The sequence below is a fragment of the Macaca nemestrina genome, chromosome 8 (assembly GCF_043159975.1).
Source record: "Macaca nemestrina isolate mMacNem1 chromosome 8, mMacNem.hap1, whole genome shotgun sequence".
In the NCBI taxonomy this organism is placed as follows: domain Eukaryota; kingdom Metazoa; phylum Chordata; class Mammalia; order Primates; family Cercopithecidae; genus Macaca; species Macaca nemestrina.
This window is the reverse complement of record NC_092132.1, coordinates 151,124,137-151,142,814: the sequence shown is the minus strand read 5'-3', so window position 1 is coordinate 151,142,814 and position 18,678 is coordinate 151,124,137. Positions and strand designations below refer to the sequence as shown.

Sequence of the window (18,678 nt, the reverse complement as noted above, 5' to 3'; positions counted from 1 at the left end):
GCACACTGGTCTCTTCTAGGCAGTTTGGTTCTAAGGCGAAGGGCAGTGACAGGGCATCGCACAAGAGTCTGGTATCCTCTCCATGGCACGGACGCTGGGCTTTGTGGGCAGCACAACTCCTGATGTAACTTTGCGGGATTCGTATCTATTTGATTCCAGCCTGTTACGTGATGAGGAAACACTGTGAACACTTCAACTGCTTTTCAATTAGATAATGTAATTCTGAGTTTCTTCTGTTGTTTCTAGAAAAATTGTTCATAACCAGTTCTTACATCAAACAGAATCTGTTTCCGTTGTATATTTTTAACTTCATTTATTTATCCACTAAAATGTATTAGTTAATGATAATTAAAATGTAGGTAAGACTGTATTTAAAGGCTCTGAGATGATTAGAGCACAACCGTGGCCTTTCACTTGTATATCCAAAATTTGGATAAAAATTGTAAATCTAATTGTAACCCAAAGTAAAGCACTTCCCAATCTTTGGCATTAGCATGGTTTCCTACAAGCATAATGGTTTCTGAAGAAAGTATAAGCAACTATGATTGACCTCTCGCCTCACTGCTTATTTTTGTGGAAGTTCTGCCTGGGGCCAAATTTGTTCTTATGTGTGTTTATTTTGAAAGGCAAACCATGGAAATAAAGCTTAGTTTTAAAATTTCTATATAATTATTACACATAAAGGAAAAGTAAAATAGAAACTGTCAGATTAAACTTTAAAAACTAAATGCTATGGGCTAAGCTTTTGTGTGAAATTAAAAATAAACGAATATTAAGTAAGCAAAATTGGCAGAAATACACTGTTTTAGTATGAACTGGTAATTCCTGTTTCCCGAGCAAATAGAAAACTGTTAATTACAAAGAAAGAAAAATACCAACTTAGTGCAGTTCTGTTTTTACATGGCTGTGAGTGGCATTCTGAGAATAAACGGCAACTTTCCAAATGTTTGGAGGTGCAGTGAGAGACCATCCGTTCATGTCGCCGCCTCAAATCGGATTCACAGGAAAGGTCTGATCCACGTCTGTCAAATTCCACTCACTGGGGTAACCCTGAACAGCAGTGACTGGGAGTGGAGCAAACGCACAGGAGGGAGGGGCAGGATGCTGGGAGGAGCATGGGATTTAAAGAAACCTGTGCATTGGGGCTATTTACTTACTTTTCCCCCTCCCCTGAGACCAAGTCTTGCTCTGTCGTCCAGGCTGGAGTGCAGTGGCGCGATCTTGGTTCACCGCAACCTCCGCCTCCCAGGTTCAAGCAATTCTCCTGTTTCAACCTCCTGAGCAGCTGCGATTACAGGCGTCTGCCACCATGCCTGGCTAATTTTTGTATTTTTAGTAGAGACAGGGTTTCACCATGTTGGTCAGTCTGGTCTTGAACTCCTGACCTCCTGATCCACCCGCCTTGGCCTCCCAAAGTGCTGGGATTACAGTCATGAGCCACTGTTCCCAGCCTTATGCCTTTACTTCATTAGTACTGGATGACCGGCCAGGGAGGATGAGCAAATATAAGTTTTCAGAGACGCATAGTGGTAATTTTGGGTCTAGGAAGTCAGGAATCCCAACAAGCCCAGCATCCCGTGCAAAGCACATGGGTTCAGAGGTAATAAACTATTCAATCATCTATACCACCATCGACTTCAGATTCTGTTTGTGTTTTTTAACTCACACACATTTATGCACGTATTTAATCCAACACGTTTGACTACACATCACCCTGACAAGAGGTTTTCATACCCAACTTAAAAAATACATTGAAAATTTTTAAAGTATAACTTCTTTAAGTTTGAATTTTAAGTTAACAGTTAACTCTGAACAGAGACTGGAACAAATCAGATGTGAGTTTAAAATTTTGGCAGAGAAACAATTATTTTAAGATGATCATTGGCCTTAAAGTGACTCAAAATCATTATATGTCCCAATATAAAATTTGTGACACAATTTTTAAGTTACAAAAATTGTGTACGGAATATAGAAACTGTAATTCTGTAGGCAGACTGGAAATATACCATGTTCAAAGCTTTATTTTGTTTTCAAAAAGACTCCTGTGGCCGCATCATGCCTGTGTCAGTAGCTTCTACCTAGTTCAGGAACATGCAAAATACATGATGTATTCCACATATAACTGAGGCAGGAGACTGTGGTTGATACTGCTACACTGTTTCACCACTTTCCTTACAAAGGTTATATTTAAAGTCACTACACACTACGTAAGCAATACTCCTTATAGTTTTCTTTTGAAATTTTAGTTTTCTTAAAAAAAAATCTTTAGTGAAGTATAACTGATAAAGTTTAAAGGGTACTGTTCCAACAAAAATTGTAAACTGATTGACATATAAGCAAGAAAGTCATAGGAGAGTGTGACTCAGCTTCATTCAACGAACTCAGTGGGAAATCAGGCAAGGCCCTAAGAAGTTGCTTTCTCTTAACAATAGCTGTCGGGGGCAACAGGTGGAGGGGTCTGGTACTTTCAATTTAGTCTACAAGGAAACCAGAAATGTGCTCCAGGAGGCCCCGGTGGCTTCTGAACTGCTCCTTCTATATGCTTAGCATATTATTATCGAAAAGAAGGAAGGGAAGGGAAGAGGAAGGGAGGGAAGAGGGAGGGGAGGGAAGAGGAAGGGAAGGGAAAGGAAGGGAAGGGAAAAGGGAAGGAGAAAAGGAAGGGGGTTGGGGAGGGAGAAAACTGTCTCCATGGAAGAAGGAAGGAAGGAATGAAGGAAAGAAGGGAGGGAGGGAGGGAGGGAGGAAGGGAGGGAGGGAGGAAGCTGTCTCCATATTTTCGTATTTTTTAAAAAACTTAAAGCCTGTTTAAGTTTCTTTTTGGTGTTCCATCCTTTTCCTTCTTCTTTCTTAGTTTCTTTTAAAGTGTATTAAAAACTTGATCATTAAGAGAAAATACTAAACAAGAAACTAAGCTTTGTAATGTAAAAATAGCCACGTAAACTCTTGGGCAGTCAGGAAAAGGCATAAAAATTAGTTCAACACATTTTTTAAAAGCACTCATAAAAATTTTTTTGTAATATGATTATGCAATAATATGATTTTTTACAACTTTTCAATAGAATAAATTACAGAAAGTTTAGAGGACAAAAATACAGATAACTATGCAATAGTCAGTGTATTGCATACAATAAATATTTCTGGATTTGTTCACTAACTGAATGAACCAAAATTAAATTAAGCAAGATTGCTGGCCACAAAGAAAACACAGTAACAACAATAAAAAATGACTATTTTCAAATATATGAAAGTTACATATTTTTATCTTTTATCAACAACTGATAACTAGGTTACAGCTATAGTTTTGACTTTTAGGTGTGATAAAAGAAATATGTTATAATCGATGGTAACTGACAATTGTAATTGATTGCCTGACTTTCCTGCGATGATATAAACTTCGAAGAGGAAATTGGGATTCATTGAGGACTCACTGTCTGCCAGGCTCTTGGCCAAGCATCAGTTTATCTGGAGCTCTCAGAAACCTATGAAGAGGGCACTGTGGCTACATCACTTCCTTGATTCTTCATAAAATGAAACTGCTGTTCTCCCAGGAAGTCGAGCATTAACTCTAAGACCTGTAGCTAGGACTAGGTGGCATGGGTGCCAACACATATCAGATCAACCCCTAAGACTGTGTTTTCTGTACTCAGCAACACTCCCTCTCAGTCCTACATGGATATTAATATTTTCCCCAGTTGATTTTTTTTGCCAAAGAAAATATGCCTAATGTAAAGGAAAAAGATTGCATGAAATATTCATTTGGTGCAAAAGTAATTGCGGTTTTTGCCACCGCAATAGTTTTGCACCAACCTAATAACACAAGGAAATGGCATATGCAAGTACTCTGCATACTGATATTTAAATCTTGACTTTAGAGACTCTTGCAAGTGAATTCCCTCTTAACTGATTTTAACTCAGCCCTAAGGCAAAGTTAGAACTAATTCTTAATGGTCTCTCCAACTATATTGTTTCCAGGCCTTGGATGTATTTTTCTATCATATCTTACTGATAAGATAATAAACAGCTTATATTAAGGGCCTCGTTTAGCATTTGCAGGTCAAGAAGAAAGGCATGTTAACTCTACAAGGTATTAAAATTTTAATTGAAGAGGTATTAATTTTATAAGGATAATTCTTGACATGAAAAATTCTTCATGATATATAATTACATAAAAAGGCAGGTTATAAAAAGAGTCCATAGAGATTATATGTAAGCTTATGTGTGTATGTATAATATATATAAATAAGAAACATATAAATATATAAGAAACATAGAAATATGTTTATGTAAAGAAGTATATTTCTATATATGTAAGAAATATATAAAATGCAATAAAATCTACAATACCTTTTCTAAAATTCAAAGCTTATTCACTACTAGTTTGAAAGATGATTGATACAGTACTTCTTTTCGGATATAACTCACAAATTTTGCTGTAAGGAATATACACTGCATTATGAGAAATGAACACTTGACTTTTAAGTTAACATAAAATCGGAGGATGAAAGCCCCCATGAGAGGGGTCTTCCCAAAGCACAAGAGTGATGAGGGTTTATCACCGTCTCCCTCTGTGCCAGGGGACACACCCTGCCAGCAGCGCACATAAGGGCAGCTTCGGGGAGACTGGCGCCTCAGGGTCCCTGGGCTCACACCAGCCTCCTGCTCTTGGCAAGCTCCTTCCTATCCGCTTCCTAAAGCCCAGGAGGAGTTTTGTGAAGTCACATCACTGCAACTGGTTCATTTAAGTTCTGCCATACATGTGCAGGATGTGCAGGCTTGTTCCATAGGTAAATGTGTGCCATGGGGGTTGGCTGCACCTGTCAACCCATCACCTAGCTATTAAGCCCTGCATGAGTTAGCTATTTTTCCTAAAACCTATTTTCCCCAGTTATTAAAATAGCTATTTTAGCTATTTTAACATTAGCTTACATTTCCTTTAATTTTAAAATTTTACTATTTTAACATTTTGAGAATACGTTATTATATCCAATTTTTCATTAACACTTTAGTACAACTATACCCATAATGATTCTTTAGTGAAGTTTTTGTGGTTGTTTCCTTTTTGATTCCTCTATCCTAACAGAACATTCACTAACCCCATATTTTCTTAATTTTCTTTATGCTTATGTACATAAGCATATCGGGACACAGGTTTTATATGTGTCTAAACACCCAATCCTACAAAATTATGACAAGAAAAGAAAAAATAATATTTAATGTTTGCATACAATACACAAATTATTAGACAAAGCAAGGAAACATTATGTGAATCATTCTGAAACAATGTGAGACCTGGTAAATCTAATTGGTCCCTCACTGAACTGGCTCGACTCTTAGGCATAGTGATACATATTTTAGAATAGCGGACAAAGATTCCAAGAAAGCTCCTCTAGAGAAACATGGGCCTCCAGTTGAGCAGGAAAATGTGATTCTCAAAATAAACCTGAAGATGTGCTTGTTTTCATTCTTTCTTATGACATCTTCAACTGTATAAATTATTTCTTCCAGAAAGATACTACTACTAATAAAAGGGATACCTTCTTTTATTTATTTTTTTAATCTTATTTGCAAAGATAGTGTTACTGGGCTGAGTAGAATGAATTTTCTTTAGTCTCCTAAATCCGAGCTTTTTAATTTATCACAAGCACTGCAGGGCTGGATAGAGCTTCATCCTGTGCAGGGTTGAACCTGAGAATAAGCAGGCTACTCAGGGTGAGGTAGACATTGTAGAAATCTATATCTAATTCTGCCGCATAGTAGCACAGATTTACCTGGGACTCTGTTTCAGAATTTGGGGTGGGGTTTCTGTTTTGTGCCATTAACTAACTAAGTGCTGCACCAGGGCCACACTCAATGACTTCTTCAGATTACACACTTGAGAATCTTAGGTAGTAATTGAGAAAAGAATGCACAGACAACAGCATGCTTACATGAGACACAACACTCTACAACTCTTGTGAGAGTATTTTAAAAAGCATACACAGTCAGAATCAGACCATATTGCAGTAAACAGCAAGAATCCCTGGCAATTTTGTTCAGCTATTTTTTTTACTTAAGGTTTTTGAGTTTTATGCCATTTCTTCCTGAAGCTTCATCATCTTTATGAGCCTGTCCTCTTTGAAATATTGTTTTTCTGGTTTTAATAATATGCGTATAAATTCTGTGTACTAGATTGTATCTTAGTTCAGAAATAAAACAAAACAAAACAATATGGAATAATAAAAAACTAGAGCAGGCAGACTGCTAGCGATGACCCCAGACTTCTAACCAGCCTGACATGCCAGTGACGGTCCATTAACCTCCTCCTCCATCCCCTGCTTCGTCAGATATATTTGAAAAATTTTGAAAACTAAGTTTTAAAATTAAGTTTGTTTCTATTTTAAAATTAACTTTGTTTCCATTTTTCTAGGAAAAGGCAGGAAGTTTAAAAAATAAAGGCTACATTAATCCTGAAGAGTTTAAAATGCATCATCGAATTTGCTTAAGCTGTGCAACAGACACGGTATCTAGTGGACCAGAGACAGTGTCTGGAACACTGAGAATGATCAATAAATGCGAGGTGTTTAATTTCTTCTTCTATTCCTTGGGATAAATTAGAAGAAAGTGGAACCTAGATACAAAAAAAAAGCTTTTGATACTTAAAAGCCCACTCTTTCGAGTTCAGTTAATCTCTCGTTCTGCAAGAACATGTTTTGTGTCAAACGGACAGATGCCACGGCAGATTGGGTGAGTCTTCCTAGCTAGCAAACTCCTCTGGTCGTCTGCATAGTTATCTACTTAAAGATACGAAGAATTGCATTGACAGTGTCTAGCACATCATTTGGGATATGGTAGGCGCTTAACAAATGCTGCATTACATGGCCTAGAAGGCTCTAGGGAGATGGATACAGAACGTTCTGATACACCTAAGACCTCAAGACATAATTGTGCTGTCCCCCTGTGTGGAGGTAACTGGGACAATATTTGTGGGCATTCATTCTCAATCGTTCCGTCAGTCATGCAATTTTTTTCTGTCCCACAAGGAGGAGAAAAGAGTTTGATTAAAGCTGTTGAATCTTTCCTTAAGTCCTTGCAGCTGCATGAGCAAAAGGCTGACACTAATATCTGTCTTCCCATCACCATTCCGGTCCTCACAGTTTCTTGTAGATGTGCGGATTTCATGTTTTCCTCTGAGAGCTGAATGAGTTAACGTGATTGTTTCAGCCATATTTACCAGAGTGTGCAATAAATACTTCATGTATAGCAAAGCCTCCTGGTGCTAGAGACAGTGGGACAAGATTTCATTCAGCATCGGTTGATACATTTCAGGACATCTCCTAAACCCATTCCCCATTTTCCATGGCCTCTGACTTTACAAGTAAGACTCTCTCTCTGAACGCATTATTATATAATAATATTATATAGATGATAAGATCGACTTGCTAATTTTCAAGCTGACCAGAACACCCACATTATCAGGGAAAGCAGGAGGTTTTGAACAAGAAACTGGGGACACCTCTGTGAGCCATTCCATTCCTCATCGCTCCTAAATAAGACACGGTAGACGCCTGCTTTCTGGGGAGAGTGAGAACAAAGGAGCTTTGAGGATTTTGTTATGAATGCAAGATGCTCTCTACCCTGGAAGAGCGAAAAAGCGATGCTAATCCCCACATATTCACCTATAGCACATTGGTCCAGAGCTGTGCAAGGTATTGAGCAAATGAGATATTTTGAAACTTCGCATCTGTTAGGTGAGCTCATTGGTCAGAGGCATCGTCCCTGGGAAGCACAGAACTGCTGGGGTCTTTATCTACCGCCTTTCCCATATTTTAACGCGATCTTTTCCCTTCAGTTGTAGATTGCTTTCCATGTGGTATCTTAGCAATAGCAGTTGACTGCTACTGCAGATACACCAGTTCAGACAAACTTGAGCTCACATCTTTTGGCAGCAAAACCTTATACAACATACGTCATCTAAAAGGTGATTTTCCTAACGTCTTGTCCTTCAACAGGCCAATTATTTCTAGGGTGTGGCATTAAGGGTACTTACTACTTTATATACAAACTACATTAGGACACTCAATTTTCTTCCATTTAAAATCGCAACATGGCACACTGATAAATTTAGAGCTTTTAGGGTATATAAATTATTTAAATTTCTGTAACAGGGTAAGAATTCAGACATACTAAATATACATCTATGAATGAAACTGTCACTGTTGGAGTTTTTTTTGGCAATGCAATCAATGAGTTAATTGGAAATAATAAAACATACAGAAGTTTATAGTCATCAAAATGAAACCAGAATCATTTTCTAAACATAGATATGGCCTTATCCTAAGACTTTTGAAAAATCTTAGAGAAGAGAAAACATTTCTTTCAAAAACAACCTGGAATTTAAATTTTTTTAACAATAGACATGGTTCAAAATTGCTGTTTCCTTATGAGCGAACATTTTTGAAAGTAAAACTTGTTAATTAATTGATTAATGAAACATACCTTTTTGTTAGAAAAAGCAAAAATGTGAGTGAATATGAGTCACTGAAGTATTCAAATGTTGTGAAAGTAATAGATGTTGGAGAAAAGAGTACTCCTGTGTTTAAATACATAAATAGCATTTGGTCCATGGCTGTATTTCCCATCTGAGAACTTCAGTAGTCATGAAAACTCACAGAGGGAAAATGGTGCTAAGTGTTTTTAATAAATTCTACCTATTAAAAAGAGGCAGTGAGTACAAAAGTCACAGGAAATTTCATTTAAGAAGATGACTACACAATGAAAACCTGAAGTTATTCCTACTCTACTGTCAAGTGTAGATGCTTAAAAATATGTTAAATCAGTGTAAGTGTAACAAATTTAAATATTCCATATGAGAAACAACCATTTTGTTCAAATTTTTGTGTGTGTATCCATTCTTTCAATATTTAATTATATTCACATGATTTAAAAGAAACACATGCATGAATAGTACATATGCATGCACACACACACACACGCCCACACACACATGCACACAAACACACCACACTCTTAATAAGTCCAGTCCAAGCATGTCATTGATGAAACTAAATGAATGAAAGTGAAGTAAGAGGGGTTAATAAAATCTTATTTAAACCATAAAAATGGTCTGGGTGTAGTGGCTCACACCTTTAACCCCAGCACTTTGGGAGGCCAAGGCAGGCAGATCACTTGAGGTCAAGAGTTCGAGACCAGCCTAACCAACATGGCAAATCCCCGTTGCTACTAAAAATACAAAAATTAGCTGGGCATGGGGGTTCTCGCCTGTAGTCCCAGCTACTCGGAAGGCTGAGGAAGGAGAATCACTTGAACCTGAGAGGCAGAAGCTGCAGTGAGCCAAGATCGCACCACTGCACTCCAGCCTGGATGACACAGTGTGACCCCATCTCAAAAAATAAAAACATCAAAATGAATGAAATGCTCATACATGTACAACATGGATGAACCTCAAAAGTACTATGCTAAGTGAAAGACGCCAGGCACAAAAGACCTTAGATTCAATGATTTCATTTATAAGAAACATTCATAATGGGCAAACCCATGGAGCTGGATAGCAGGCACTATTGATGGGAGGTGGAGGGGGAGGGAAATGGGGACTGCTTATGGGCTTAGGGTTTCCTTTTGGGGTGATGAAACATCTGGGAATTAGACAGAGGTGACGGTTACACAACATGGTCATGGCGAAAGTGCCCCTGAACTGTACACTTTAGAATGGTTAACTAGGTCAAGTTTTTTGTTTTTTTTGTTTGTTTGTTTAATGGAGTCTCACTCTGTCAGCCAGGCTGGAGTGCAATGGTGTGATCTCAGCTCACTGTAATCTCCACCTTCCAGATTCAAGTAATTCTTCTGCCTCGGCATCCCGAGTTCCCGAGTAGCTGGGATTACAGGTGCGCACCACCATGCCCAGCTAATTTTTTGTATTTTTAGTAGAGATGAGGTTTCACTATGTTGGTCGGGCTGGTCTTGAACTTCTGACCTCATGATCTGCCCGCCTCGGCCTCCCAAAGTGCTGGGACTATAGGCGTGAGCCACCATGCCCAACAAACTAGGTCTAGTTTTATACTATCTGTTTTTCCTTTGAGATGGGGTCTTGCTCTGTTGCCCAGGCTGGAAATGCCATGTCTTGGCTCACTGTAGCCTCAATCTCCCAGGCTCAAGGGATCCTCCCTTCTCAGCCTCCTGACTAGCTGGAACTACAGGCATATACCACCACACCTGGCTAAGTTTTGTATTTTTTGCAGAGACTGGGTTTTACTATGCTGCCCAGGCTGGTCTCAAACTCCTGGGCTCAAGTGATCTGCCTGCCCCAGCCTCCCAAAGTGCTGGAATTAAAAGCATGAGTCACTGTGCCTGGCTGAATTTTATCCCAAGAATAAAATAAACATTGAAAGAAAGGATTGTCCAATATCAAGTGTTGGAGCTTCATCCAGTACTCGTGAATCTCAAAGCAGATTTTTTTACTCATTAGAAGTGTATATACCCTTTGTATACACTTATGTGAACTTTAACGTGTGTTTTAAAACTAAAAACAATGTAGAGAGGCCACTTCTAGTTAGTGAAGTCCTTTAAATTGGAGACACTTTTCCAAAATTTGAAGCAACAAAAGGGTGTGGACTGCCTGTCTGGGTTTTCTAAATCATCCCCCTTGTTGAAGATAAGGTTATATTTTCCTTCTTCAATGCATTTATTGCCAATATCCTGTTAACTGCAGCAGAGGGGCTGCTCTCTGTCCCTGTCCAGCACCACCTTCCTGATCCTGTCAGAAAAGAGAAGCATCGGGGCAAACCACAGCCCAAGTCTCAGTGTCTCCCAGACGCCAACTGCATATACTTTAAAAATATTTTTTAGGAAGTCAGCTTCCAATTACTTGAAGAGAAGGATCCATCTTTTTTTCATCAAAAGCAAGAATAAAGCGGAATTTTCATTAAAATGAAGGAAGCACTCAAAGGTCTCCTGGGACGTACAGATCCAATTCTCTAGTGTAAAATACAAAGGGAAGCTTTTGGTTTTGTTTTTAATGTTTTAAAAGATGAGTGTGGATAAAGTTTTAGGAGGTGGACTGTGTGCCACAATGAAGACAGCTCCCATCTCAGCCTTTACAGCCTCACGCTGGCCCGGAGTTACTCCCCTGCACTGAAGAAAGCAGACAAGGCTCGTGACATTATCATCAACGGTGGTTTTGAAAGTAAGAAAACAGGCTGGGTGCAGTGGCTCATGCCTGTAATCTCAGCACTTTGGGAGGCCTAGGTGGATGGATCACCTGAGGTCAGGAGTTCAAGACCAGCCTGACCAACATGGTGAAACCCCATCTGCACTAAATTAAAAAAAAAAAAAAAATAGCCGGGCGTGGTGGCATAATCCCAGCTACTTGAGAGCCTGAGGCAGGAGAATCACTTGAACCCTGGAGGTGGAAGGTGCAGTGAGCTGAGATGGTGCCATTGCACTCCAGCCTGGGCAACAGAGGAAACTCCATCTCAAAAGAGAAAGAAAAAAAGAAGGGAGGGAGGGAGGGAGGGAGGGAGGGAGGGAGGGAAGGGAAGGAAGGAAGGAAGGAAGGGAAAGGAAGAGAAAGGAAGAGAAGAGAAAAGAAAAGAAAAGAAAGAACACAGTATTCATACAACAAAAGAAGCAGCCTAAGAAGTTGAGCTCGTGAGTACTGACTGCTGACAGTCATTCTGGGTCATTCTGCTAGGCATAAAATTAAAGGGAACTGATGGATAAGAATTTTCAGAGTAATATTTTCTTGTGAAAGTTGGATTCTTTCCCCACACACAGAAGTTTGCATCTGCTGTTGTTGCTCTTGTGGTGAGGACACAGGTGCTGACGTCATGCTGACAACCCAGCCGGGGCCGTGGAAAGTTCCCCAAACGAGCACCAGTTCCCCACATGCCGTCGTGCCCACTCACAGGATACCACTGCCATGTTTCACAGAGGAAAATGGATACTTTTTGACTAAAAGACGAAAACTTTTATGAAAAATAACTCATGTGTGGCAAATGTAGAAATTAAAGCCATCAACATTTTATCTTTATATGGAAAGTGGGTACAGCTACACAGAAACAGCAAAGTTTTTATAAGGTCAATTAATTAAAAAATCTAATTCAGAAAATTATTTATAGACACCTTTATCATTCAATTTTTAATTTTTTTTACTTTGGGTTAGAAACATAGAAGCCCTTCCTGATAATGTTTCTTTTTAATTATTTAAAACCAATATCTCTTGAATATCCATAGGTTAAAAAAAGAACAGTGAAATGCTATTTAAATCTCAGACTTTATACAGAAATTAACACAAAATGGATCATAGACTTCAAAATATATCAAAGGCAAAGTGATAGAAAAAATAGAGGAACACATCAAGATCTAGGTGTTGGCAGAATTCTTAGACTTGACATCAATACCATGACCCATAAAAAGAAAAGATGATAAATTTAAAACTTCTGCTGCTCGAAGGACCCTGTGAAGAGGAGAAAAGTCAAACGAGAGACTGGGAAGAATTTTGCCAATCATATACCTGACAAACGACTATTACATAGAATAAAGAACTCTTGAAACTCAATCTTAAAAAACAAACAAAAAAATCCAAACTACTCCATTAGGATGTGAGCAAAAGGCATGAACAGACATTTCATGGTACAGATGGAGATAATCACCAGACAAGGTACTCTCATCGTTAGCCTTCAGGAAACAGCAAGTGAACACCACAGAAAGCTGTCACCACACATCTATCAAGAAAGCTAAAATAAGACAGAGGGACCGCACCGAATGCTGGAGAGGACGTGGAGAAACTTCATCACCCACACATGGTCGGTAGGGATGATAGACAGTACTGCCATGCTGGAAAAATGCTTGGCAGTTTCTTATAAAACCAAACTTACAAACACCATATGTCCCAGTACCATTTATACTCTTGGGCATTTTTCCTAGAGAAACGAAAACTTATAACCACACAAAATCCTGTTCATAACAGCTCATAGCAGCATTGTTTGTGACAGTGAAGTCTGGAATCAACCCAGACGTCCTTCAGTGGGTAAATGGTGAAACAAACTGTTACATCTGTACCATGAAATTCTACTCCACCGAAAAAAGGGACTGAATTATTGACATAGGCCACAACTTGGATGAATTTCCGGAGAATTATGTTGAATGAAAGGGTCCTTCTCAGAAGGCTGCACACCACCTGATTGCGCTCATTTATAGAACATTCTTGAAGGGAGAAGGTCAGGTTAGTGGAGAGCAGGTTAGTGGATGCCAGGAAGTAAGAATGAGGTTGGGATGTGTGGGTGTGTTTATAAGGGGAGCAAGGGGGATTCTTGTGACAATGGACGTTCCCTATCTTGACCACATCAATGTCCATATGCTGGTTGTTCTAATGTCCTCTAAGTTTGCAAGATTCTACCACTGGGTGAAAGTAGGTAGAGGATAAAAAGGACCTCTCTGTATTATACCTAATGCCTGCCTGGGAATCTATAATTATCTCCAAATGAAACATTTTATTATGAATGTATTTACTCATTCAACAGAGAAAAGGAGGACTTTAATGGGAAAAAAAGAATTGATGACATTTTATCCTAAGAAAAATAACACGCTGAACATATGATGTAATTTACATATTCCATATAAACATGTAATTTAATAATTTACCATCTTAAAACGCAATGTTAACATATTTGAGCTCAAATATTTTTAAAAATGAGAGATTACAAAGGAAATCAGCTTCTTATCAGGATGATGACCCACAAGATCTCCAATGTTAGAATTTCACTGAGATAATGACGTTACTAAGTAAAGAAATGAAGCACGTTGCTAATAGACACACACACGACTGTGAGAAGCTGAGGGCGGAGTGGGGCATGTTTGACTCTGGAAGAATCAGGCCTAGGCAGTAAACTCAGCTCTGCTCCCTATGGAGTCCTGTGGCCTCCACACAGAGTCACCGCTGGCTCTCTTGAGCTTCAGAGCCTATTTTGCTAGGCCCTGCTCTATACTTCCTAAAACACCACTGCACAGTTGCCAGTCATAAGAGTTCAACTGCCAAAAAGGTTGAATTATGCTAGAATGAGAACACAGCAGTGTTTTGCATTTCCTCTTATTCCTTGTGATTGTGAAACTAAAGCGAAAGAGATCATTTCAACCCTAATTCTGCACATCAGATATTTCCCATGTAATAATAATAATAATATTATTATTATTATTATTTTTTTTTTTTTTTTGAGACGGAGTCTCACTCTGTCCCCCAGGCTGGAGTGCAGTGGCACAATCTTGGCTCACTGCAAGCTCCGCCTCCTGGGTTCCCGCCATTCTCCTGCCTCAGCCTCCCGAGTAGCTGGGACTACAGGTGCCGCCACCACGCCTGGCTAATTTTTTGTATTTTTAGTAGAGATGGGGTTTCACTGTATTAGCTAGGATGGTCTCGATCTCCTGACCTCATGATCCACCCACCTCAGCCTCCCAAAGTGCGGGGATTACAGGCGTGAGCCACCGCGCCCGGCCTCCATGTAATTATTAAAGGAAAAACAAACACAAATATAATGAAAGAAAAAGAAAAGTTGTAGTTCAGGTGAAATCGGTAACTACGTTCCTCTCTTGGTTTTTATTTTTTGAGGGAGACCATGTTTGGATAAAATGAAAGCTCACCCTTGTGCATCTGGGACTGACCAATGTCCCTGGGCTATCTAAGTGGGGTGGTTCCCTCGTCTGGTCAGGGGCTGGGGCTCAGCGGAGGCAGGGACACTGGCTTTACCCCCAACCCTGGTTTCCTTTGCATTTTGCCCTATGGTCAATTGAGTGAACTGGGTTTCATTCGTGTGTTGGTCAAATCCCAAACATTCTGATCCTGACAGCACTAGCATTTTAGGGGAAAATAGAGCTAGGAGTCTTTGCTCAGCCTCTGAGTTTACACCAAGCCCTCCAAGTTAGACCTGAGCCAGAACTCTGCAGTTGAGTAGCCAACTTCTATACAACCTCTAATCATTTTTTAAATGACTTGGGTTCCCACTCTGCTATCAGCTTATTTGAAGATAGCTCCTGTGGGAGCCCTAAGTTAAGAGAGGTTCTCGTCAGAGAAAGAGACATTGATACGTTACTGGCTTTAATTTCATCTTACTACCATAAAAAAATACTTGCCCTTCACACTAAAGTACAAGGCACCATCAGTAAGAGAGATGTTTAATGGAAAGTAATTGAAATGAAATCTTAAACATTATGAGCTCAAACATCTAGAAAGGCAAAAAAGACAGAACAGAATTGTCTTGGAAGCTCAGATTAAGTCCAGGTCTCTGTGACTATGTTTAAAGAAATGACAAAGCTGGAGGCATCACGCTACCTGACTTCAAACTATACTACAAGGCTACAGTAACCAAAACAGCATGGTACTGGTACCAAAACAGAGATATAGACCAATGGAACAGAACAGAGTCCTCAGAAATAATACCACACATCTACAGCCATCTGATCTTTGACAAACCTGAGAGAAACAAGAAATGGGGAAAGGATTCCCTATTTAATAAATGGTGCTGGGAAAATTGGCTAGCCATAAGTAGAAAGCTGAAACTGGATCCTTTCCTTACTCCTTATACGAAAATTAATTCAAGATGGATTAGAGACTTAAATGTTAGACCTAATACCATAAAAATCCTAGAGGAAAACCTAGGTAGTACCATTCAGGACATAGGCATGGGCAAAGACTTCATGTCTAAAACACCAAAAGCAATGGGAGCAAAAGCCAAAATTGACAAATGGGATCTCATTAAACTAAAGAGCTTCTGCACAGCAAAAGAAACTACCATCAGAGTGAACAGGCAACCTACAGAATGGGAGAAAATTTTTGCAATCTACTCATCTGACAAAGGGCTAATATCCAGAACCTACAAAGAACTCAAACAAATTTACAAGAAAAAAACAAACAACCCCATCAAAAAGTGGGCAAAGGATATGAACAGACATTTCTCAAAAGAAGACATTCATACAGCCAACAGACACATGAAAAAATGCTCATCATCACTGGCCATCAGAGAAATGCAAATCAAAACCACAATGAGATACCATCTCACACCAGTTAGAATGGCGATCATTAAAAAGTCAGGAAACAACAGGTGCTGGAGAGGATGTGGAGAAATAGGAACACTTTTACACTGTTGGTGGGATTGTAAACTAGTTCAACCATTATGGAAAACAGTATGGCGATTCCTCAAGGATCTAGAACTAGATGTACCATATGACCCAGCCATCCCATTACTGGGTATATACCCAAAGGATTATAAATTATGCTGCTATAAAGACACATGCACACGTATGTTTATTGCAGCACTATTCACAATAGCAAAGACTTGGAATCAACCCAAATGTCCATCAGTGACAGATTGGATTAAGAAAATGTGGCACATATACACCATGGAATACTATGCAGCCATCAAAAAGGATGAGTTTGTGTTCTTTGTAGGGACATGGATGCAGCTAGAAACCATCATTCTTAGCAAACTATCACAAGAACAGAAAACCAAACACCGCATGTTCTCACTCATAGGTGGGAACTGAACAATGAGATCACTTGGACTCAGGAAGGGGAACATCACACACAGGGGCCTATCATGGGGAGGGGGGAGGGATTGCATTGGGAGTTATACCTGATGTAAATGACGAGTTGATGGGTGCAGCACAGCAACATGGCACAAGTATACATATGTAACAAACCTGCACGTTATGCACATGTACCCTACAACTTAAAGTATAATAATAATAAATTAATTTTAAAAAAAAAGAAATGAATCAAAAAATAAATAACTGAAAATTAAAAACAGTAAGAGCTTCGTAAAGACATTCATAAAATTAGAAGCATAACGGCCCCCCCAGTGCTAACTATACAGGGTAGAAATAAACGTGTAAATGAATGAATAAAAAGAGGAATGGAAGATGAGTTATCTTTAAAGGAGAGAATTCCAGATTTTCGTGATTGAACATCTGGCCACAGACAGGAGAAAGCCACGGAAAGCTTGATGCTTACTCTCGGAAATGCTTTCACACCTGAATGGTGAGAGTTTGCAGAACTCTTTATGCATCGCCCTGAATTCATGGAGACAGCCTCTTTGGTGTTACTGGGCAGCCTACAACACTCCCAGAGCAAAGGGCTCATTCCTGGATGCTTTTCCTACCTCGACACGTGGGCAGAGGGCTACTCCACTGGCCGTTGCTCCGACACTGGGCTCGAGATGCGCCCTGCAGCAAATAGCCCATGTTACAGGTGAAATTCACGACGTCATTCAGGTTGAACTCGCTGCCATTAGTGAATCCATGGGCAGGGTTTCCAGGGTGACCACATGTGATGGCTGTAGAGAGACAGGTCAACGCCATTGTTAAATATCGAACAGGTCATCACCTTCACTTGGGATCATTTACTAAGAAACATGCAGGCATGCTAACTGTATGGACTGAAGGTTTTCCACTAATCAGGCAGTTTACAGATGGCATTTATATTCGGAAGGGAATATTGGGAGCTAGAACCACAGGCTGACCCTACAGGCTTTTAATATAATTGTGGAAAATAACAAACACCTGCCAAATGCACTTTCTTCATCATCATAATTATTACTTCTCTCTTGAATCATGACAGAATACCAAATGCTTTAAAAATGAAGCAGTGAAAAACAAGAGATGCTAAAAATTCTTGTATTAATCATGAGTTTTGAATATTTTCTCCATACACACCAGCTGAGTTTGCGAAGCCCTCCTTTTGAGACAGTATGGGGATTTGTTTGATACTTTAAATTGTCCATGTATAAATTATTGCAATATCAATTTACACATCATGAAATTAGCAAAATAACTAAGCACACTCAGGTCCTATTTTGTTGAGAATCTCTGTCATATGATCCTTTGAAATGCAGGGAACTGTCATTATGTCATGACCCAGATAACAGCAAGACAGATCAGGGAGAGCTATCCATCATTCGCCCTTTCAAAAGAAACACACTACAGTCATAAAACTGGTGTTTTCTTCCCCATTTATCTTGTCAACAATGTTTTTTCCTCTAAGTAAAGCTTTAACCCTTGAACTTTGTACATTTTCACAGCACTATTACATATAATCCTTGTCACTGTTTTATTAACATTTCTTTTGTCTAATTCAAAGGAAAATACACAATATTTTAGAAAAACAATTGGTTTAAGGAAAATTGGACAATAAAGTGAGAGTATATTACTCTAAAAATAGTCAATATTTATCTCTGAAGTTATGTAGTTCAACGTTGATCATTCATTACATGTAATTTTACATCTTTCTTTTTTTTTTTTTTTTTGTTTGGAAAACAGAGTCTTGCTCTGTCGCCCAGGCTGGGGGGCAGCGGCGCGATCTCTGCTCACTGCAACCTCCATCTCCAGGGTTTAAGCAGTTCTCCTGCCTCAGCCCCTCCTAGTAGCTGAGATTACAGGTGCCGCCACTATGCCAGGCTAATTTTTATATTTTTAGTACAAATGGGGTTTTGCCATATTGGCCAGGGTGGTGGTCTTGAACTCCTGACCTCAGGTGATCCACCCGCCTTGGCCTCCCAAAGTGCTGGGATTACAGTCGTGAGCCACTGTGCCTGGCCAGTTTTACCTCTTTCAAGTAAAAGAAAGAATGCTTACAAAACTCCCTATATTCTTGACGAAACAATGACAAAAATACACGTAACATGGATGAGGCAG

At 39.3% G+C, this 18,678-nt stretch overlaps 1 protein-coding gene across 2 annotated transcripts in view; it reads right to left on the bottom strand.

Moving 5' to 3' along the window:
* LOC139355625 (CUB and Sushi multiple domains 1) overlaps positions 1–18,678 on the bottom strand; it is a 2,038,620-nt gene that overhangs the window by 46,314 nt on the left and 1,973,628 nt on the right. For both annotated transcript variants that reach the window (XM_071067488.1, XM_071067489.1), the window contains exon 54: positions 17,148–17,321. In XM_071067488.1, coding sequence (XP_070923589.1) covers positions 17,148–17,321 — 174 coding nt within the window. The remainder of the gene's footprint in view (positions 1–17,147; positions 17,322–18,678) is intronic.